At 48.8% G+C, this 23,349-nt stretch overlaps 8 protein-coding genes across 8 annotated transcripts; all 8 read right to left on the reverse strand.

The window, feature by feature from the left end:
* Window positions 1–251: 251 nt before the first annotated feature.
* On the reverse strand, window positions 252–1,476 carry LOC146536571 (histone H4). The gene has a single exon (XM_085190168.1). The coding sequence runs from the start codon at window positions 1,377–1,379 to the stop codon at window positions 1,068–1,070; it is 312 nt and encodes a 103-aa protein (XP_085046294.1). The 5' UTR covers window positions 1,380–1,476; the 3' UTR covers window positions 252–1,067.
* Window positions 1,477–7,059: 5,583 nt separating this feature from the next.
* Window positions 7,060–8,062, reverse strand: LOC146536572 (histone H3-like). The gene has a single exon (XM_085190165.1). It carries the CDS (start codon window positions 7,716–7,718, stop codon window positions 7,308–7,310), a length of 411 nt encoding a protein of 136 aa, XP_085046291.1. The 5' UTR covers window positions 7,719–8,062; the 3' UTR covers window positions 7,060–7,307.
* A 575-nt stretch (window positions 8,063–8,637) lies between these two features.
* Window positions 8,638–9,358, reverse strand: LOC146536573 (histone H2B). The gene has a single exon (XM_085190166.1). It carries the CDS (start codon window positions 9,223–9,225, stop codon window positions 8,851–8,853), a length of 375 nt encoding a protein of 124 aa, XP_085046292.1. The 5' UTR covers window positions 9,226–9,358; the 3' UTR covers window positions 8,638–8,850.
* A 614-nt stretch (window positions 9,359–9,972) lies between these two features.
* Window positions 9,973–10,472, reverse strand: LOC146536574 (histone H2A). Its single transcript, XM_085190167.1, has one exon. It carries the CDS (start codon window positions 10,452–10,454, stop codon window positions 10,080–10,082), a length of 375 nt encoding a protein of 124 aa, XP_085046293.1. The 5' UTR covers window positions 10,455–10,472; the 3' UTR covers window positions 9,973–10,079.
* An 8,023-nt stretch (window positions 10,473–18,495) lies between these two features.
* LOC146536575 (histone H4) lies at window positions 18,496–19,720 on the reverse strand. Its single transcript, XM_085190470.1, has one exon. It carries the CDS (start codon window positions 19,621–19,623, stop codon window positions 19,312–19,314), a length of 312 nt encoding a protein of 103 aa, XP_085046596.1. The 5' UTR covers window positions 19,624–19,720; the 3' UTR covers window positions 18,496–19,311.
* Window positions 19,721–20,120: 400 nt separating this feature from the next.
* Window positions 20,121–21,123, reverse strand: LOC146536576 (histone H3-like). Its single transcript, XM_085190170.1, has one exon. It carries the CDS (start codon window positions 20,777–20,779, stop codon window positions 20,369–20,371), a length of 411 nt encoding a protein of 136 aa, XP_085046296.1. The 5' UTR covers window positions 20,780–21,123; the 3' UTR covers window positions 20,121–20,368.
* Window positions 21,124–21,698: 575 nt separating this feature from the next.
* On the reverse strand, window positions 21,699–22,419 carry LOC146536577 (histone H2B). The gene has a single exon (XM_085190421.1). It carries the CDS (start codon window positions 22,284–22,286, stop codon window positions 21,912–21,914), a length of 375 nt encoding a protein of 124 aa, XP_085046547.1. The 5' UTR covers window positions 22,287–22,419; the 3' UTR covers window positions 21,699–21,911.
* Window positions 22,420–23,033: 614 nt separating this feature from the next.
* Window positions 23,034–23,344, reverse strand: LOC146536578 (histone H2A-like; the record flags this gene model as incomplete). Its single annotated transcript, XM_085190542.1, has 1 exon — window positions 23,034–23,344. A coding segment is annotated over one exon (204 nt), but the record flags the coding sequence as incomplete, so codon positions are not given.
* Window positions 23,345–23,349: the final 5 nt, after the last annotated feature.

Genomic DNA, 23,349 nt, shown 5'->3' on the forward strand with positions numbered 1-23,349 from the left:
ATTTCGTACATACAGAAGGAGACGAGCGTCACGTGACGGATGATGCTGCTATGATATATATATATATATATATATATATATTCTCATTTAATTAATTGTAATGATTTACTTTTTCATTCGTTACGGACGACCGACCGTGCATAATCAATCAAATATTAATAATATACATACACAATGTATCATATATAATAGATACATACATCACACTTGTGGGCTATAGCATCACAGGGTGATATGCTAATGATACGAGATTTAATGAATTGAACTCCTTTATTATATATTTCCGCTACGCTACGTTGGTGGAACATAATTTCACAATTGCATTTGTAGCGAATAAATTCAGGGCGCGCTGATATTATAGCGTAGCGTTTTAACTAACAATTGATATTTATAAATAATATTAATACTTGTGCAATACCCTCCCTACACAATCATAATACGGATGGATATAACTTTATAACTTACTTACCTGCCTACTTGCTCGCTCGCTACATCTCTTAAGTATAAACTGTGCGCTTTGGTTACAACATGAATATGTATGTAGTAGTAGTAGTAGTAGTAGTAGTACAGTGAGTGTGCAGTGTGTAGCAAAATATATCAACATGTCACACACATACACATTTTCAATACTTACATTACCTACCTACCTACCACAGTTATGAGTTAGAGCTACTTGGATGTTATTCATACTAAATACATATTGTTCGGTTCGGTCCAGTCCATATCCACCAAATATAGTAAGTGAGTAACTAGTAGTGCACACTCGGAGCGCTGAACTTTTAATAAAGTCAACGTCCGGGACGTCCGTGTGGTTAAGAAACATAAATTTTATTTAATTCTGAAATTTGTGCGGCCCTGAGAAGGGCCTTTTGTTTATGTGAAACCGACGGAGAGAGAGAGAGAGATTATGCGGTCTGGTTCGAGCTGGATCACACACACAATCGAGATGTAAACGACGCGATTACACCGACTGACCACCGCGCTCGCGCGCCCGAACGCAAACACACACACTAAATTCTCACACTCTCGTCGGTTTCACTTCGGTTCGGCGGTTGGCGGTTAAAATATTAACCGCCGAAGCCGTACAGAGTGCGCCCCTGCCGCTTCAGGGCGTACACGACGTCCATGGCGGTGACGGTCTTCCTCTTGGCGTGCTCCGTGTACGTGACGGCGTCGCGGATCACATTCTCGAGGAACACCTTCAGCACTCCGCGAGTCTCCTCGTATATCAGGCCGGATATACGTTTGACGCCGCCCCTGCGGGCGAGACGACGGATGGCCGGCTTCGTGATGCCCTGGATGTTATCGCGCAGCACTTTCCTGTGACGCTTCGCTCCGCCTTTTCCCAGACCCTTTCCACCCTTACCGCGACCGGTCATGTTGACTATGTGACGGCGGTATGCACACTTCTGGTATTACTTCTAACGCTCCGCTCCTCGCGAGTGACGGGGAGACGTTCAACTGCGAACGTACGGTAGAAACTTATGTCGCATATTTTTTTTTTTTTTTTTTTCCGGACTTGACTTTAATGCTGTTAGCCTTACTGGCCTTTACAGCGACACCGGGTGGGTAGGGAAGAGGGTACTCTGTCCCTGAAAATATGCAGGCACTGTGTGGCTGCCTGTGGGGAGTGCCGACGACGCAAGGGCGCCCCCTGCGGGGCACGAACCTCGGCTTGCGGTCGTCGAGCGGGCTGGGAGTTTCCCTATTCTAAGCAAAGCCGGCCGCGACACAGAAGCCGCGACCGGGGGATAAAATTAGACTAATCTAAGGGAGCTAACGGTCCCTAACCGCTGGACCCGACGGCGCCGAGGCGCCGCCGGGCCGTGAGATAAGCTAGACTACGTCGTCGATTCCGGCGACGACGGTGTGTGTGTCGTGCGTGTGTAGTGTGTTTCCTACCTACGTACGGGCCGTTTGCTACGGTAATGGCGTCATCGGGGTCTAAGAGGACGCTACGCGGGCGTCTACGAATCGCGTGAGGCGTGTAATTACACGCCGCGGCGACGAGGGGGTTCGCGTGCGAGCCTGCGCGCTCAAAGTAGCGCTTCGCTAAGCGTTTGCAGTGCTCGTGAATCGATTCCAGTTCAAAATCTCTATGTAGGTCGACATTACGCACGTACCAGGGGGAACCTGATGCGATGCGCAGGAATTTATTTTGCACTTTTTGCAAGGGAGCAAGCTTGGTGTGCGCGAACGCAACGCAAGCGTAAGTGAGGACAGGTCTAATACAAGCTTTGTATAGTGTCAGCTTATTTCTAAGTGACATTTTACTATTCTTGTTTATGAGATAATATAATCTATTGAGAATGTACTTTGCTTTATTGCAGACTTTTGTAATGTGGGGTTTGAAAGTTAATCTAGAGTCTAGAGTGACACCTAGATATTTGACCTGTTTTTCCCAGGGAATGGGTTTGTCTAAGAGATGGATGGTAGAGACTCTAATATTTTTATTGAGAGGGAAGAGTATTGCTTTACTCTTCTCGGGATTGACTTCGATTCTCCATTGGCGGAACCACTCACCGAGTGCGCGGGCCGCTTTCTGGAGTCGATCTTTTAATAGGATAGTACAACGCGAGGTTGTGAAGAGGGCTGTATCGTCGGCGTACATAGCCAGGTGAACACCCGGAGTGAGCGGGATATCACTGGAGTACAACGAGTACAGGATAGGACTTAGCGTAGAGCCTTGTGGCACGCCTGCGCGGAGGAGGCGGGGGGAAGAGAGAGTGCCTTCGACTTTATAGCGAAAGTATCTATTCGAGAGAAAGTCCCGCAGGATGTGTACGAGACAGTCTGGCAAGCCGTAAACGGCGCGCAGCTTGTAAATCAAGCCGTTATGCCAGACTTTATCGAAAGCTTTCGCTATATCGAGAAAAATAGCAGCTGTATTGCTGTGAGAAGGATCCCTAAGGTTGTATCGAGCTATATGCTCTACAACACGGTGGACTTGATGTATGGCGGAATGTTTCTTTCTGAAACCGAATTGCTCATTGCAGAGCAGAGAGTCGGCCTCTACCACCTCTGAGAGTCTAACGAGAATGATTCTCTCGTAAATTTTACCTAAACAGCTGAGAAGGCTGATAGGTCGATAACTGGACGGGATATTCCGCGGCTTATTAGGCTTGGGAATGCCTATGACTATGGCCTCCTTCCATTCGTCGGGGAATGAGCACGACTTAAGAAGGGAATTGAAAATAATGACCAATAGAGATATGAACTGAGCCGGTAGGGACTTGAACATTCTATTAGACAATTTATCGGGCCCCGGGGCCTTCCTATCTTTGAGGTTTTTGATGATGACTTTGACCTCGTCTTCAGAGGTCGGGCGGAGCGGTTCCCCTTGCGGGGGCGTCAGCGCCCATTCTGCGACCGCGGAATCCACACGCGCAATGTGGCTCGGATCGCAGGGCTGACTACTCGGGGTACATTGAGCCTCTAAACTGTCAGCGAGACATTCCGCTTTTTCGGTGTCATCGGCGGCAATTGAACAATCTGACCTAACTAGAGGAGGCATAGTCGAGAGACAATCGACTCTAAAAGCTCGCGACAGCGCCCAGAATGCCTGGTGCGATGGTGCGAGCCCCTCGAGCTTCTTATCCCACGACTCACCGCGCAGAAGTTCGAATTCGAATCGAACTCTCCTCTTTAATCTGTAAAATTCCCTACGATTTTTGTCAGTCGGGTAGGTATCGTGTCGTCGCATAGCTACGTTCCTGCGTCTAATCAATCGCCTGAGCTTTTCTGAGATATCAAACCTACCGTCGGGTAAGTTTGTTACCTCTTTCGAACAACTCTGGATTGTATTTAAAATATAATCGGTAAATTTATTCGCCGCGTCTATCGCTAGCGCCGCGGAGTCGGCGATGCCAGGTATTAATTCCTTAAGAGGGGATTCATTCGAGCGGAGGAGCTTTGCGAATCTCCTCCAGTCGACCACAGTTTTGGTGGGAGGGCCAGAGGGGCGCTCGTCACCTAACTTGAGAATGACAGGACGATGGTCCGAATCTAGGTCGAGAATGGTATCTATTGAACGTTGCGACAGTGCAACGTTCGAAAGTATGGCAATATCGAGTACATCGCCTGTGCCGAGGACACTAAAGCGAGTGGGAGAAGGCGGGCCTATAACACAAGCGTTATATTTCTCTGTGAAGGCTAGAAGCCTCTTGCCGCTGACATTAGTCACCGACGAATTCCAAAGTCTATGTTTGCAATTGAAATCCCCGATCAGAAGGACCGAGTCTCCCATACTAAGTAGCGCCAAAATGTCGCTTTCTAATAATTGCCTAGACGGCGAACGATAAACTGAAGCTATAATTAAAGGCTGATGGCCTGTGAGGAATACCTGACACACCGACGCCTCGGCTGCTTCGAGAGACGGAGGGTCGAGTGGTATACAGTGTAAATTCTTCTTGTAATAAATCATAGTGCCTCCACCGTGGGTGGCTCTATCATTTCTTACAATCCTGTAGTTCGCAATGCCAGGACTACGAACAGCAGGTTTAAGAAAAGTCTCCTGTATACATAAGATATCTATTTGATGGGCGTGCGCGAAGGCGCTCACAGCCTCTTTTTGGCGTTTGACACCGTTTGCGTTAAAGGTCGCTATTGACAGGGCTCTAGGTTTAATACGCGCGAGTTGCGAGTCAGCGGGCCGTGGGGTAAATCTATTTATGACCGCCATTGGAAAAATTTAAACCGCGACGAAGCCTTGAATGGCTTCGATGAGATCTATATGATCTATAATAACTTGAGCGCGATCGTCGGAACCGTTCGTGTTCCTAAGTTTCGCCGCGAGGACTTTGATTTCTTTGAAATCAAAACATCTAGCGAATCTTAACACAAGTGCTAAGTCGCTAGCGTTAGAAGAGGGGGCGGGCGCGGCGCGGGAATGCGCGGGTGCGGGCGCGGGCGCGGCGCGGGAAGGCGCCGGGCGCAAGGGCGCGATCGCGGTCGCGCCGGAAGGCGCGAGCGCGGGGCGGGGAGCCGCTACCTGAGGGGTAGGCGGCTGTACCGGTGCCGCGGCGAGGGCGACGACCGGTGTAGGTGCGGGTTTAAACCACGCATTCTCTTTAGGGAGAGGGGCGGGCTCGTATTGAGTAGGAACCGGCTCCTTTTTATTGGAGGTGCGCTTTTTGCCTCCGCGCCTAGTGCGTCTGCGCGGCGCGCGGGAACATCCGCGATAGTTCGCGGGATGGCCCTGCGTCTCGCATAGCACGCAGCTTGGGGGCACAGCGGGATCGGGGACTTTGCGGGGACAATCCGCAGTCGCGTGATCGTCTAGGCACTTAACGCACCTAGGCCGCGCGAAACAATTGCGGGCAGAGTGCCCGTATAATTGGCAGCGATGACACTGCCCAATGAGACCCCTCGTATGTGGGGGTTCGACTCTGATGCCGGTGAGAGAACACACCGACCTCAGATTGAATATTTCCTTTCCCTCCTTAGTGAGGTCAAGGATGACTAACACGATATCGAATTTCGCTTTGGTACGCGAATTATAGAGACGGTGCGCCTGGCGCACGGGGTAGCCTTTGCTACGAAGGTCATCTAACACGAGATCGACTTCGATCTCTTTGGGAATGCCCTTGAGAACGACGCGCAATTGGCGCTCGTCCTCCAGGGCGTAAGAGTGGTACCCTATCTGGTACTCACGAAGGAAAGAGGTAAATTGTCGGTGTTCCGACGAAGACCTAACTTGGATTTTGATTCCAACCTGCGTTAAGCGCGCGGTGGAATATTGGACATTGTGGCTATTGAGCCACTGCGACACCTTGCCCCATTTGTGCTTATCTTGCACATAAATGGGCGGCGGGGGTTTAACGCGGGGCGCGCGGGGGGGTACATCCTCTTCCCGCTCAACCGCAGAGGCGGGGGCAGGGGAGGGGAAAACCGTTAAGTCGTTCGCGCGGGAACGCCGGCCGTCGGGTTTGTTCGCCTTTTTGGGCGGGGGGGGGGCCTTAGGGGCCCTGGCCTTACGCTTGGCCGAGCGCGATCCGACGGTCTCGAAACCGTCATCGTCCGAATCGGAGGACAGGCAAGTGCCCTCCTCCATCTCTACCTCAGTCTGGATCGGCGTAGGGGCACGAGAATGCTCCCTCGGCGGGGCGACTCCGAGGTCGCAAGGCCCACCGGAGAACAACGGCTCATCTTCGGCACTCGGGCCGGCAGCTGAAGGCTGCATATCGGCATCCGGGCCGACCTCTGGCGCGCTAGGCGAGCTAGGCGCATCGTGTCGCGTTTGCGCGAACTTCATCACGGCGTTGAATGCCTCCCCGTGGAAGGTCTCTAAGTACCTCAGCAGCTCGGAGCTACTGAGGCCGGCCATGCTTTGTCTCTCCCCTCACCTTGCGGCGAGGGACGGGGTGTGTGCTTTAAAACTAACACTATATATAACAAGCAAAATCTACCGTCGGTGAACAGTAGGTGAGTACCTATCTAATAACAACTGTGTATTCACTTACTGAACAAACAATCCGGACGCTGGAAACGAGCGATGCGGGACTCGGCAACCACAGGGCAACGCAGCGCAGCAGGACGCCACGCAGCTCAGCAGTCGCAGGAATCCGCAGCACAACACTAATATAAATACAGTATCACTTCGACAAGGGATCGAAATAAATATAATAGCCCAATTGTGCGACCTCACCGAAGCAAGGCCGAATCGGATCTGTCGCATATTTTTTGACCCTCTCTAAATATATACCCCCCCCTCTACGTTCGGCTGTGTTCGGCTCCACTCGTTGGTCATGCGTATGTGGAGTAGGGGAGAGGGGGGGGGGGGGGGGGGATTATGCTGATGATAACAATAATAATTAAAATAAAAGTTATAGTACATAGTATAGTATAGTGCACGCAATTATTATTATCATAATTATTTATATATATATATATATATATATATATATATATATATATATATATAAATGATTATCGTGCATGGATAGATAGTGTAATATATAATATAATATCTCTCTATCTCTCTACGTTGCAAGTGCAAGTATGTTGTATTTATTATTATTATTATTTTTTAAATTAAGTATTATTATTATTATTATTAGTATGTATGTTTGTTTGCATTGAATATTGCCCCGTACAGATGAACAGTGCGACACAGTACGACACGAGGACGGACGGACAGCCAGCCCAGACGGTTCTTTGTACACGTGTGAAACGACAACGTATATAAATATCAGAATAATTTGTGGCCCTGAGAAGGGCCTTTTGGTTTCACAACACACACAATATACACAATCGTGTATATTGTTTGTTTGTTCGTTTGTATTGCAAGCAAGCAAGCTAGCTGGCAATTACGCACGTTCGCCTCTGATCCTGCGGGCGAGCTGGATGTCCTTCGGCATAATGGTGACGCGTTTCGCGTGGATCGCGCAAAGGTTGGTGTCCTCGAAGAGGCTCACCAGATACGCCTCGCTCGCCTCCTGGAGGGCCATAACGGCGGAGCTCTGGAACCGCAGGTCCGTCTTGAAGTCCTGCGCTATCTCGCGCACCAAACGCTGGAAGGGCAGCTTGCGGATCAGAAGCTCCGTGCTCTTCTGGTAGCGACGAATCTCGCGGAGGGCGACGGTGCCGGGCCTGTACCTGTGCGGCTTCTTCACGCCGCCGGTGGCAGGTGCGCTCTTGCGAGCCGCCTTCGTGGCGAGCTGTTTGCGCGGCGCCTTACCACCGGTGGACTTGCGGGCGGTTTGCTTGGTACGAGCCATCTTGCACTACTACTGAACTGAACGCGGTACTGAACTGAAGTGAACTGTTACGCGCGGGCACGTCTCGCTTCGTCCAAAGTAATATTGGAAGTGTTCAAAAAAGTGGGGCGCGGCGGCGCCTTATAAAACGTCAGGGGGGGAGGGGCGGGGCACGTGCCGTCCCTTTCGCACGCGGTGCGGTGGCGAGTCGGGCGTCGGGCGGTGAGAGTGCCTCGTCGATGCCGTGCTGTGTACGTCTTCTGTGACTATGCGTCGGTCGCAGTGAAATAATAATGAAATGAAGAAGAGAAGAGAAGAGAAGAGTAGAGATCAGATCAGTCATCAGTAGTAGTTGGCGCGTCGGCCGGGCCCGGCATCATCGGGCGTCGGTCAGTGCTATCTATCTATCTATCTATCTATCTATCTATCTATCTATCTAACTAACACACTCGTGTGTTAGTTAGATAGATAGCTAGCTAGCTAGCTGGCTGGCTGGCTGGCTGGCTGGCTGGCTGGCTGGCTGGCTGGCTGGCTGGCTGGCTGGCTGGCTGGCTGGCTAGGAGGTTCTATTACATGAATACGACATTATAATAATATTATTAATAGGCTACGTGCGTTTCTAACGGGGGTACATAAAAATAATAATAATAATAATTATTATTAGGATTAATTATCGTTATGTGGTGATGATAATAATTATTGTATTATTCTTTCTTAATTAATATTATGTCATTAGTTAATTGTCATTCGTGTGCGTGCGTCTATTAATGTATTATTATTTTCATCTGAGAGTAGCAACACTATTTATTTATTTATTTATTTATTTATTTATTGAATTTATCACGCTCACACACAATAATATTTACACTTAGAACTAGGTGTAGGTAGGGAGACGTTTTGCGAGAAACTGTTTTTGTTTTATTTTTAAACACGACTCATATAGTGGCCCTTAAAAGGGCCTTTTGAGAATGCGCGCGACGACCGATGATGACGATGATGATGTAGTCGATGCGTAGTGTAACAGCACCAGTGCAGACACACACACTTTAGCACGAGAACACGGACGGATACACGCGCGCACACACACACATCGTCACACGGCACGTTCGCGAGCGCATTCGATTTTTAACTGTCGTCTCTTCGACGGACCACTTCACTTGGAGCTCGTGTACTTGGTGACGGCCTTGGTGCCTTCGCTGACGGCGTGCTTGGCCAACTCGCCGGGCAACAGGAGCCTCACGGAGGTCTGCACCTCCCTGGACGTGATCGTGGACCTCTTGTTGTAGTGGGCGAGTCGCGACGCCTCGGCGGCGATACGCTCGAAAATGTCGTTCACGAACGAGTTCATGATGGACATCGCCTTGCTGGAGATTCCGGTGTCCGGGTGGACTTGTTTGAGCACTTTGTAGATGTAGATGGCGTAGCTCTCCTTCCTCTTGTGCTTCTTCTTTTTCTTGTCCGACTTGGAGATGTTCTTTTGGGCCTTGCCGGATTTCTTGGCGGCCTTTCCGCTAGTCTTGGGCGGCATGATAAGAAAGGTTTGTAATTAGTACTATCGATGAGAAAGGTACACACTCTCTGCGTGCACGACGGTGTCGGTTAAAAAATTTCGTCGGATCCGGGTCGGTAGTCATTCCGTTCTGTGGACGCACAAGCGCTTACGACGCGCGCCAGCCTTTAAGAGACGAAATTGACCAAGTACGTGTACACACGTCACAATCATCCAAACCACCTCCCCCCCCCCCCCCCCCCCCGAACATATTATCATTCGTATACTTTTAAATTTGAAATTTATAAGATACATGTAGGAAATTAAAAATTTGTTTACATTACGTATACAGGATGGAATTGTCAGCACCACTTTAAATGAAACCACAGTTTCAACTACTCTATAAAAGCCCTATAAAGAAAAATAACTTACCCTGAAGTTATGTGATATGTTATGTTATATGCAGTTTCAGTAAAAGAAGCGCTGCCTCTTCCACCTGTATATTATGTGTGTGTGTGTGTGTGTGTGTGTGTGTGTGTGTGTGTGTGTGTGTGTGTGTGTGTGTGTGTGTGTGTGTGTGTGTGTGTGTGTGTGTGGGTGGTCTGTTAGACAATTTTTTATAATATCGAAATTGATGTGTGCCTAAAATTGTTATATATATATATATATATACTTATTCATGACCGTCCACACTATGTAGTGTCATGCTTTATATATTTTGTTTGTTTTAGAAGACGTCTCGCTTAATGAAACAATTTATGCAATTTCGAAGCGTTCACGGAAATATTTTGTGGCCCTTAAAAGGGCCTTTTCACAAAAAAAAAAAAAACCCAAAAATTTCAGAAAACCAAATCCACACCCACACACGCACACACGCACTAGGGGTGTCAGGATTAGGCTTTCTTCTCAGTCTTTTTGGGTAAGAGGACTGCCTGGATGTTGGGCAGTACACCGCCCTGAGCGATCGTAACTCCCGAGAGCAACTTGTTCAGCTCCTCGTCGTTACGGATCGCCAATTGGAGATGCCTCGGGATGATTCTGGTCTTCTTGTTGTCCCTAGCGGCGTTTCCGGCCAACTCGAGCACTTCGGCGGCCAGATACTCCATCACGGCGGCCAGGTAGACCGGTGCACCGGCTCCCACGCGTTCGGCGTAGTTGCCTTTTCTCAAAAGCCTGTGTATACGTCCCACTGGAAACTGAAGTCCGGCACGGTTGGAACGAGACTTTGCCTTTCCCTTCACTTTGCCACCTTTGCCGCGACCCGACATGTTGAACGATAGTTAGATGAATTTGAAAGACAATATTTAAAAAAAAGTTCGTTTTTCGTTTTTCGATTGAGCAGTATGCTGTTGGCCATATCGGCCTCTACAGCGTCACCGGACTTGGGGAGGCCGAGCTAGACGAGCTCTGACCTTGGCATGGCTACCGTGGAAGGTACCAACAAAAGAGAACACAGTGGCGCAAGGGCGTCTCCTTTGAGACTCGGACCGCGACTTGCGAACACCGTTCGTAGTGGGGGGCTTTGCTTCGATCGGTTCGACCAAAGCCTACTGGGGAGGGCTCTTGATGCCCTATTGGATTAGTGAGTGCGGGCTCCTCTCGCGCCGAGGCGCGATTGGGCCACAGTAAAGCTGGGACCTCGTCTCCACCGGCGGGGACGGTGTGCGTAGCGTGTATGTGTGCGATTGTGTGTGGCCCTACCTACAAATTTAGGGTCGTTCGCTTTAGTGATGGGGTCAGCATCATCGGTTAAGATATCCCGGGGTCGACGGCGATCCCACGGGCGACGTTTGGCGTAATTACACGAGTTTACCACCAGCGGATTCGGATGCGATTCGGCTTTAGTGAAATAACTACTAGAGAGCTTGCGACAGTGCTCTTTTACTGAATCTAATTTGACGTCTCTATGGAGATCGGTATTACGCATGTACCACGGGGCACCGGTAGTATTACGCAAGAAACGGTTTTGAATTACTTGTAAACGGCTAAGGTCTGTCTGTGCGAACACAACACAGGCGTAGGCGAAAATGGGTCTGACGCATGCTTTATAGAGTCGGATTTTATTTCTAAGTGAGAGTTTACTTTTAGCACAAATGAGTGGATACAAACAACTTAGGACGTAGGCCGCTTTGCGGCGAACATAAGTAATGTGGGCTTTGAAGGACAGTTGACTGTCGAGAATGACACCTAAGTATTTGGCCTGTTTGGCCTCGGGAATTATTTTGCCTAAAAGGCGGACATGTGGCAGGTAGTCTGTCCTACGAAGGGGGAAGTAAATGATGTTACTTTTATCGGGATTGACCTCTATGCGCCATTGAAATAGCCACTGACCTATGCGGTCCATGGACTTTTGGAGTCTTTTAGCTATGCAGACTGATACACGGCCGGACGTATAGACGGCGGTGTCGTCTGCGAAAAGGGCTAGGTTTGTACCTGGGGTTTTGGGGACGTCGTGAGTGTACAAATTGTACAGAAGCGGGGATAGTATGGAGCCCTGAGGGACTCCAGCTCTAACTGGCCTACTGGAGGAAAGGGTGCCTTCTACCCTGTATCTAAATGAGCGGTTTGATAAGTAGTCTCGAATGATGTGCACGAGTCTGTCAGGTACGTTAGTCTTTTGTAACTTGTAAATCAAGCCATTGTGCCAGACTTTATCAAACGCTTTTGCAATGTCTAAGAAGATTGCCGCTGATGGCATTTGTTTGGCTCGGGATAACAGGAATTCCGTGAGGCGGTGTACCTGGTGTATGCTGGAGTGTTTGGCTCTGAAGCCGAATTGTTCGGGGGGGATTATGTCATTGGCCACGACTGCGGCTTGGAGACGAGTGAGGAGGATACGTTCGTATATTTTGCCCATTGAACTGAGAAGGCTTATGGGGCGATAACTGGACGGGGATGTGCGAGGTTTCTTAGGCTTGTGAATACCTATGACTATTGCCTCTTTCCATTGGTCTGGGAATGAGCACTCTTTTAAAAGAGTGTTGAAAATGGCAACGAGAAGCGTTAGAATGTGAATAGGAAGAATTTTAAGGATCTTATTCGAGATGCGATCGGATCCTGGGGCTTTCTTTGGCTTAAGGCGTTTTATAATGTCTTGTACCTCTTCGACAGAGGTCGGTCTTATAGGTTCGCCCGCTGGTGGCAACGGTGCCCACGTTTCGACCTGTGTGTCCACCGCGGCGACGTGAATTGGATCACACGGTTTTTCCGAGGGGGAGCATTGACTTTCTAGGTTATCCGCTAGGCATTCGGCCTTTTCGAGATCGTCTGAGGCTAGTGTTCCGTCCGGACGGATTAACGGCGGTAATTCGACTACGGTGTCGTTTTTGAATGATTTAGTTAATTGCCAGAACGCTACGTGCGATGGCGTAAGCTCTGATAACCTATGATCCCAAGATTCGTCTCTGAGGTCCTCGAACCGGGCTCGAACCTGTCTTTGGAGCCTCCAGAGTTTAGCGCGGTTTGCTGGCGACGGAAATGAATCGTGCGCCCTATTGGCGATGTTTTTACGTCTCATAAGCTTTCTGAGATCTCGCGGGATCTTAAAATGTCCTTCTGGATTACTTGGAATTTCCCTAGAGCACTCGTCGAGAGTGCTACCCAGTCTGTCAGTAAGTTGGTTAATTTCCGCCTCGACTACTTCCACCGAGTCGAATCTGTCAGGTATGTCGTCTGTCGGTTCCGTGTCGGGATTGCCTAGGCGCTCCGCGAACTTAGACCAGTCGGTGATGGTGGTTTTAGGAAGGACTGGTGGACAATCGGGTCCTAATTTAACTATTACAGGTCTATGGTCTGAGTCTAACTCTGGTATTACCTCGATAGAGCGCAGCCTGAGAGAGACGCCCTGCAGGATGGCTATGTCGAGAATTGAAGGTCGGCCCCGGGGCCCAAATCTAGTGGGAGTGAGGGGGGCTATTATCTCAAAGCGAGAGGTGGTCAGGTCATAGATATTTTCGAGTTCGATTCCTCCTCTATTTGTGGAGTTGCAATTCCACCTGGTACTTTTACAGTTAAGGTCCCCGGCTATGATAACCGAGTCCCCCATGTCTAGTAGTGTCTGTAGGTCGCTTCTAAGTAAACTCTTTGATGGAGAGAGATAGGCGGAAGCTATAATAGTGGGTGGATGTCCAGTCATGTGAACCTTACAGACCGAAACTTCGATGTTAGTGAGCGTCGGCGGCGGATCGAGCGGTATGACGTGAAGCGTCTTTTTGTAAAATATGACGGTGCCGCCTTTGGCGCCGTCTCTGTCGTTACGAATAGTGCGGTAATTGGCTATCTTGGGATCCCTATTGCAATTTCTAAGGAACGTTTCCTGAACTAGAAATAAGTCGAGTTGTCGGTTTGTAACAAAATCGCGGACTAGCCCCATTTGCGTATTGAGACCGTTAGCGTTAAAATAACCTATGTTGAGAGAACGCGGCTTGACTCGCGCGAGTCTTAAATCGGGCGGGTTGATTCTAAAATTATTATTGACCGCCATTGGAAGTTTGAGCATTGACAAGTAGTAATTTGGCTATAAGCTTTCTGTTGAGCTTAATTACTTGAAGTCGACTTTTAGGATCGCCGTTTGAGTCTACTAAGCCTTTCGCGAAGGCCAATAGTTCGTCTTTATCTAGTATATCTAGAAAGCTGGTCGCAATGTCGATCGCGTCTTCGATCCTATCCTGTTCTGTTACCTCCCCACGGGGCTGTCGGGCAGAGGAAGTGGCCCTGGAGGGCTTGGGTTTGGGATTGGAGGCCTTGGCGGCTTGGGTCTCTGGTAGAGGTTTTTTCCACGCATTGGTGGAAGGAAGAGGGGCTGGTTGGAGTAGTGGCTGAGGGCCGGACGGGTTTTGCGCTGGACGGGAAGGCATCGAAGCCTTATGCGTCCTGCCGCCCTTTCCGCCGGACCTGCGTGGGGCCCTAGGGCATCCGCGGTAATTTGCGGGGTGCCCTTGGGTCTCACACAAGACACAGCTGGGAGGTACGGCCGGGTCTGGGACCTTGCGCGGACAGTCAGCAGTAGCGTGACTTTCTAAGCACTTCACGCACCTGGGTTTTGCGTGACAGTTTTTGGCGGAATGCCCATAGAGCTGGCAGCGGTGACACTGCCCGGGAATGCCACGAGACCATGGCTTATCTATAGTAATGCCCGTGAGTGAGCAGATGGATTTAATATTGAAAATTTGTTTGCCCTCAGGGCTGCGGTCTAGGACAGCTAGGACCATGTCGTAGCTTTTTTTAGTGTACTGATTGTACATACGGTGGACTGCCCTAACTGGAAGATTTTGGGATTTTAAGTCCCTGAAAACTGACTCGGTCTCTAATTCGGATGGGATACCCTTGAGGACTACACGTAATTGACGCTCGTCCTCCAGAGCGTATGAATGGAACCCTATCTTTGAATTCCTAAGGTGGGTCGTAAGGACCCTGTGGTCTTTAGGTGTTAACACCTGAATCCTAACTCCCTGCGCTGTGGATCTGGCAGAATTGAACTGCACTTTAGCGGACAACATCCAAAGTTGTAAATTGTCCCACGCTTTCTTTTCCTGAACTATGATCGGGGGAGGTAACCTATCCCTACGAGCGCCGGCCGGTAGCGGTACCGAACCGTCGCCAGAGTTGGACGCGGGGATCGAGCTATTATTATTGCTTGTCTTTGTTGTATTGTCTGTCTTGTCGGTAGAGTCTACCTGCGCACCCTTTTTAACTACCTGCGCGTTGTCCCTAAACCTACGCGGGGGTGAGGACCGCGGGGAGGGGGTCTTTTCTGCGCGCGCGGCGCGTTTGGCTGGGGTTATTGGCGGAGTACCTAGCGATCTACGGGCCTTCCGTTTGGCCGATTTTGATTTGACGGTCTCGAAACCGTCATTATCCTCCACACCGGGAGTTTCTTCCTCGTCGGCCGAGGACTCAGAGGACGACGAGGACGACGAGGAGGCCTCCGCGGCCTCAGACTCGGACTCGGATTCCGCGTTGTTTGCGGAAGCCTCGTCCTCATCCGAGCCGGCGTCGACCTCCACCGGTTCGTCCTCCATCTGTTCTAAGAGCTCCGGTGACTGAGCGATCGTCTCGTTATCGACGTAATCTTTGATGCCATTAAGAGCGTCGGGGAAATATTGCGCGACGTAGCTAAGCAAGTTATTCGCGTCTACGCGGACCATTTTGGGAAACTAGATTGACCCCCCGCCAAGGCGAGGGGTGTGTGCCTACTTTGACCTAATGTCTCGGCCTGGTGGGGCCGGGGTGAGTACCTAGCTTAAGCTAACACTGTGTAAAAGTACTCACGTGGGTATGGAATCCAGGTGAAATCCTATGGACACTAACACACTACACTGCACTACACAAAACAACGGAGATCGCCGCTCGCCGAACAAAACGACGCCGATCGGTCCTCTTCGTCTTCTTGGTGTTGCAGGGTGGCGTAGGTCGATAGTGCGCGCGTGCGTGGATTGGTTTTTGGTTTTTGGGTTTTTTGGTTTTGGTGATTGCGAAAGCGATGCCAAGCGGACATTGAGACGTCCTGGCGGTACCGCGGTCGGATTGGAACCTTTTCTTCTAAAAAAAAGCCCGTTTTTTGAAATAAGTACTCGTGTATCGCGCGCACGTTGAGCGGGGACACGAGCGAGCGTTCTCGTAGACGATTGCTCACGACGATGCACGACGATGCACGACGGTGTACAACGACGATGCGCGACGGTGTACGACGACGCACGACGATGCACGACAATCGCCGAAGTAAACAGAAAGCTAGCTAGCTGTTCAGCCTAGAAACGGATAATAAAAATATACTATAGTAAATATATATAATACAGATAACAATATATACACTTAATATATATATACTTTTTTCTTTTTTTTTTTTTTTTTTTTTTAAGACCATACAACAATTGGTCACAAAATTATATTGTTAATGAAGTAGGAGTTTATTATTTGTGACACTAATTTTGAATGAATATTGAGAATTGAGTAATCTAATAGTGGATTCACCGACTTACCAATCACTCATGATACTGTGAATATATTGATTGATTTAATTGATTATATTACATAATATAAATTTTCGTAGCACACGAGACGTTCGTCGTAGAAGAAACTGTACCACCGTTCATTGATACAACATATGTATGTATGGCGTATTTGGAAAGTTTTGTTAGCCCTGAGAAGGGCTTTTTGTCGTGCTACCGTTGCACATGTATATATACATATATATACGTATATACACCTACCTATCGTCGTCACACATACACACAACACACACACACACAACACTCGCCACGAGTTATTCTCGTGTAGTGCGCGTTATTTAACGTCCGTTTAGCAATTGTATATAGATAGATATATGTCTATTTTATTTATTCACTTTTTCGGCGTGGCGGACGCGGCCTTCTTAGCCGCCGGCTTGGCTCTGGGCGTGGCTGCCTTCTTTGGTTTGGGCGCTTTGGGCTTCTTCGTCGGCGGCTTGGCGGTCTTCTTCGCCTTAGAAGCGGCGGCGGTGGCGGCGGCGGCTCCGCCCTTCGCCTTCGAAGCGGAGGATGCGGCGGCGGCGGCTTTCTTGGCTGCCGTGGCGGCGGGCTTCTTCTTCGCGGCGGCCGCCTTTTTGTCCTTCACTGTCGTCTTCGATTTGGACTTGGACGGCGAGGACGCTGCGGCGGCGGCGGCGGCGGCGGCTGCTGCCGCTGCTGCTGCTGCTGCTGCGGCCCCCTTCTTGCCGGCCCTGCCGCCTGCGGACGCCGCGGCGGGAGCTCCGGACGCCTTCTTCTTCTTCGACCTAGACGAGGCGGAGGCCGACGACGACGATGCGCCGGAAGCTGCGGCGGAGGATCCCTTGCCGGCGCCGCCGGCCGCAGACTGCTTGCTCTTCGAAGCGGACGACTTGGACTCGAGCTTGAAACTGCCAGAAGCGCCCTTGCCCTTGGTCTGTATCAGGGCACCGGACTCGACGGCGCTCTTTAGATATTTTCTGATGAACGGGGCCAATTTCTCGGCGTCCACTTTGTACTGGGCCGCTATGTACTTCTTGATAGCCTGCAGAGACGAACCGCTGCGCTCCTTGAGCTCCTTGATGGCGCTGTTGACCATCTCGGAGGTTTTGGGGTGGGTCGGTTTCGCTTTTGGCTTCTTGGCGGCGGCGGCAGCGGCGGCGGCGCCGACCGCTGACTTGGGCTTCTTCGCCGGGGTGGCGGGTGCGGGAGCTTCTGATGCTACTGCTGCGTCGGCCATTATTATTATTATTATTATTATTTATTACACGCACACGCACGCACACGATCACTCACAAAGAGCAATAAATTGTTATGAACGCGGAAAGTATAGTTTATATTGATATATACGTTGTACGTTGTACTGGCGTGGCAGAGGTCGCTAGTGGCAGTAAGAGCGGTAGCGATACCGTGAGGAGAGCCGCGGTGTCGCTGGACATTTTCTCGTACGAACGCTCGAAACTTTTCACTAACAGGCGTCTAGAAAATTATAATTTTTACATTATTTCAGATGTTGAGAGGGACCCGCCACCCGTGAGGGCCTCGTCCGTGAACCCGTCGACCGGCTCGCGGGCCGAGCGCCACGACACGCGTTGATTTGACGGAATTACGAGCTGTCGAATACGTCGAAGTGCTACGTGCGTACCTCCGGTCGTGTTTAAAAGTTATTTTTCTCTATAAAAATTTATTGAAACGATTTTCCGTTTCGACAGATCGAAAGCGAAGAATACCCGCCCGCCCGGAGATATCGAAAGATCGCCGTGCGACGGTCCGTCGACCCCCTCGAGGACCTCCAAGTGGAGCATCGTAAAACACCCGATGCCCTCGCTGAGCGACGGTCCACCGCGGCCGCCGTTGTCGAGTACGCGGAGTGTTTACAGGGGTGAGTGTGTGTGTTTGTGTGTGTGTGCATATATATATATATATATATTATTAAGATATATATAATTCTTAATGTTTACTTTTCTTCCCTCTATCAAGATTTTAACTTTAATACCAAACAAAATAATAATATATTCAATATATAATCATGTGCACATCGTACTCGCCGCCGTTGTCGTCGTCGTAGTCGTAGTCGTAGTAGTGATCAGTCCATTTCGTACATACAGAAGGAGACGAGCGTCACGTGACGGATGATGCTGCTATGATATATATATATATATATATATATATATTCTCATTTAATTAATTGTAATGATTTACTTTTTCATTCGTTACGGACGACCGACCGTGCATAATCAATCAAATATTAATAATATACATACACAATGTATCATATATAATAGATACATACATCACACTTGTGGGCTATAGCATCACAGGGTGATATGCTAATGATACGAGATTTAATGAATTGAACTCCTTTATTATATATTTCCGCTACGCTACGTTGGTGGAACATAATTTCACAATTGCATTTGTAGCGAATAAATTCAGGGCGCGCTGATATTATAGCGTAGCGTTTTAACTAACAATTGATATTTATAAATAATATTAATACTTGTGCAATACCCTCCCTACACAATCATAATACGGATGGATATAACTTTATAACTTACTTACCTGCCTACTTGCTCGCTCGCTACATCTCTTAAGTATAAACTGTGCGCTTTGGTTACAACATGAATATGTATGTAGTAGTAGTAGTAGTAGTAGTAGTACAGTGAGTGTGCAGTGTGTAGCAAAATATATCAACATGTCACACACATACACATTTTCAATACTTACATTACCTACCTACCTACCACAGTTATGAGTTAGAGCTACTTGGATGTTATTCATACTAAATACATATTGTTCGGTTCGGTCCAGTCCATATCCACCAAATATAGTAAGTGAGTAACTAGTAGTGCACACTCGGAGCGCTGAACTTTTAATAAAGTCAACGTCCGGGACGTCCGTGTGGTTAAGAAACATAAATTTTATTTAATTCTGAAATTTGTGCGGCCCTGAGAAGGGCCTTTTGTTTATGTGAAACCGACGGAGAGAGAGAGAGAGATTATGCGGTCTGGTTCGAGCTGGATCACACACACAATCGAGATGTAAACGACGCGATTACACCGACTGACCACCGCGCTCGCGCGCCCGAACGCAAACACACACACTAAATTCTCACACTCTCGTCGGTTTCACTTCGGTTCGGCGGTTGGCGGTTAAAATATTAACCGCCGAAGCCGTACAGAGTGCGCCCCTGCCGCTTCAGGGCGTACACGACGTCCATGGCGGTGACGGTCTTCCTCTTGGCGTGCTCCGTGTACGTGACGGCGTCGCGGATCACATTCTCGAGGAACACCTTCAGCACTCCGCGAGTCTCCTCGTATATCAGGCCGGATATACGTTTGACGCCGCCCCTGCGGGCGAGACGACGGATGGCCGGCTTCGTGATGCCCTGGATGTTATCGCGCAGCACTTTCCTGTGACGCTTCGCTCCGCCTTTTCCCAGACCCTTTCCACCCTTACCGCGACCGGTCATGTTGACTATGTGACGGCGGTATGCACACTTCTGGTATTACTTCTAACGCTCCGCTCCTCGCGAGTGACGGGGAGACGTTCAACTGCGAACGTACGGTAGAAACTTATGTCGCATATTTTTTGACCCTCTCTAAATATATACCCCCCCCTCTACGTTCGGCTGTGTTCGGCTCCACTCGTTGGTCATGCGTATGTGGAGTAGGGGAGAGGGGGGGGGGGGGGGGGGATTATGCTGATGATAACAATAATAATTAAAATAAAAGTTATAGTACATAGTATAGTATAGTGCACGCAATTATTATTATCATAATTATTTATATATATATATATATATATATATATATATATATATATATATATAAATGATTATCGTGCATGGATAGATAGTGTAATATATAATATAATATCTCTCTATCTCTCTACGTTGCAAGTGCAAGTATGTTGTATTTATTATTATTATTATTTTTTAAATTAAGTATTATTATTATTATTATTAGTATGTATGTTTGTTTGCATTGAATATTGCCCCGTACAGATGAACAGTGCGACACAGTACGACACGAGGACGGACGGACAGCCAGCCCAGACGGTTCTTTGTACACGTGTGAAACGACAACGTATATAAATATCAGAATAATTTGTGGCCCTGAGAAGGGCCTTTTGGTTTCACAACACACACAATATACACAATCGTGTATATTGTTTGTTTGTTCGTTTGTATTGCAAGCAAGCAAGCTAGCTGGCAATTACGCACGTTCGCCTCTGATCCTGCGGGCGAGCTGGATGTCCTTCGGCATAATGGTGACGCGTTTCGCGTGGATCGCGCAAAGGTTGGTGTCCTCGAAGAGGCTCACCAGATACGCCTCGCTCGCCTCCTGGAGGGCCATAACGGCGGAGCTCTGGAACCGCAGGTCCGTCTTGAAGTCCTGCGCTATCTCGCGCACCAAACGCTGGAAGGGCAGCTTGCGGATCAGAAGCTCCGTGCTCTTCTGGTAGCGACGAATCTCGCGGAGGGCGACGGTGCCGGGCCTGTACCTGTGCGGCTTCTTCACGCCGCCGGTGGCAGGTGCGCTCTTGCGAGCCGCCTTCGTGGCGAGCTGTTTGCGCGGCGCCTTACCACCGGTGGACTTGCGGGCGGTTTGCTTGGTACGAGCCATCTTGCACTACTACTGAACTGAACGCGGTACTGAACTGAAGTGAACTGTTACGCGCGGGCACGTCTCGCTTCGTCCAAAGTAATATTGGAAGTGTTCAAAAAAGTGGGGCGCGGCGGCGCCTTATAAAACGTCAGGGGGGGAGGGGCGGGGCACGTGCCGTCCCTTTCGCACGCGGTGCGGTGGCGAGTCGGGCGTCGGGCGGTGAGAGTGCCTCGTCGATGCCGTGCTGTGTACGTCTTCTGTGACTATGCGTCGGTCGCAGTGAAATAATAATGAAATGAAGAAGAGAAGAGAAGAGAAGAGTAGAGATCAGATCAGTCATCAGTAGTAGTTGGCGCGTCGGCCGGGCCCGGCATCATCGGGCGTCGGTCAGTGCTATCTATCTATCTATCTATCTATCTATCTATCTATCTATCTAACTAACACACTCGTGTGTTAGTTAGATAGATAGCTAGCTAGCTAGCTGGCTGGCTGGCTGGCTGGCTGGCTGGCTGGCTGGCTGGCTGGCTGGCTGGCTGGCTGGCTGGCTGGCTGGCTAGGAGGTTCTATTACATGAATACGACATTATAATAATATTATTAATAGGCTACGTGCGTTTCTAACGGGGGTACATAAAAATAATAATAATAATAATTATTATTAGGATTAATTATCGTTATGTGGTGATGATAATAATTATTGTATTATTCTTTCTTAATTAATATTATGTCATTAGTTAATTGTCATTCGTGTGCGTGCGTCTATTAATGTATTATTATTTTCATCTGAGAGTAGCAACACTATTTATTTATTTATTTATTTATTTATTTATTGAATTTATCACGCTCACACACAATAATATTTACACTTAGAACTAGGTGTAGGTAGGGAGACGTTTTGCGAGAAACTGTTTTTGTTTTATTTTTAAACACGACTCATATAGTGGCCCTTAAAAGGGCCTTTTGAGAATGCGCGCGACGACCGATGATGACGATGATGATGTAGTCGATGCGTAGTGTAACAGCACCAGTGCAGACACACACACTTTAGCACGAGAACACGGACGGATACACGCGCGCACACACACACATCGTCACACGGCACGTTCGCGAGCGCATTCGATTTTTAACTGTCGTCTCTTCGACGGACCACTTCACTTGGAGCTCGTGTACTTGGTGACGGCCTTGGTGCCTTCGCTGACGGCGTGCTTGGCCAACTCGCCGGGCAACAGGAGCCTCACGGAGGTCTGCACCTCCCTGGACGTGATCGTGGACCTCTTGTTGTAGTGGGCGAGTCGCGACGCCTCGGCGGCGATACGCTCGAAAATGTCGTTCACGAACGAGTTCATGATGGACATCGCCTTGCTGGAGATTCCGGTGTCCGGGTGGACTTGTTTGAGCACTTTGTAGATGTAGATGGCGTAGCTCTCCTTCCTCTTGTGCTTCTTCTTTTTCTTGTCCGACTTGGAGATGTTCTTTTGGGCCTTGCCGGATTTCTTGGCGGCCTTTCCGCTAGTCTTGGGCGGCATGATAAGAAAGGTTTGTAATTAGTACTATCGATGAGAAAGGTACACACTCTCTGCGTGCACGACGGTGTCGGTTAAAAAATTTCGTCGGATCCGGGTCGGTAGTCATTCCGTTCTGTGGACGCACAAGCGCTTACGACGCGCGCCAGCCTTTAAGAGACGAAATTGACCAAGTACGTGTACACACGTCACAATCATCCAAACCACCTCCCCCCCCCCCCCCCCCCCCGAACATATTATCATTCGTATACTTTTAAATTTGAAATTTATAAGATACATGTAGGAAATTAAAAATTTGTTTACATTACGTATACAGGATGGAATTGTCAGCACCACTTTAAATGAAACCACAGTTTCAACTACTCTATAAAAGCCCTATAAAGAAAAATAACTTACCCTGAAGTTATGTGATATGTTATGTTATATGCAGTTTCAGTAAAAGAAGCGCTGCCTCTTCCACCTGTATATTATGTGTGTGTGTGTGTGTGTGTGTGTGTGTGTGTGTGTGTGTGTGTGTGTGTGTGTGTGTGTGTGTGTGTGTGTGTGTGTGTGTGTGTGTGGGTGGTCTGTTAGACAATTTTTTATAATATCGAAATTGATGTGTGCCTAAAATTGTTATATATATATATATATATACTTATTCATGACCGTCCACACTATGTAGTGTCATGCTTTATATATTTTGTTTGTTTTAGAAGACGTCTCGCTTAATGAAACAATTTATGCAATTTCGAAGCGTTCACGGAAATATTTTGTGGCCCTTAAAAGGGCCTTTTCACAAAAAAAAAAAAAACCCAAAAATTTCAGAAAACCAAATCCACACCCACACACGCACACACGCACTAGGGGTGTCAGGATTAGGCTTTCTTCTCAGTCTTTTTGGGTAAGAGGACTGCCTGGATGTTGGGCAGTACACCGCCCTGAGCGATCGTAACTCCCGAGAGCAACTTGTTCAGCTCCTCGTCGTTACGGATCGCCAATTGGAGATGCCTCGGGATGATTCTGGTCTTCTTGTTGTCCCTAGCGGCGTTTCCGGCCAACTCGAGCACTTCGGCGGCCAGATACT

The sequence above is a fragment of the Heliconius melpomene genome, chromosome 9 (assembly GCF_056956725.1).
Source record: "Heliconius melpomene rosina isolate 202511_hmr_F chromosome 9, ASM5695672v1, whole genome shotgun sequence".
Taxonomy (NCBI): domain Eukaryota; kingdom Metazoa; phylum Arthropoda; class Insecta; order Lepidoptera; family Nymphalidae; genus Heliconius; species Heliconius melpomene.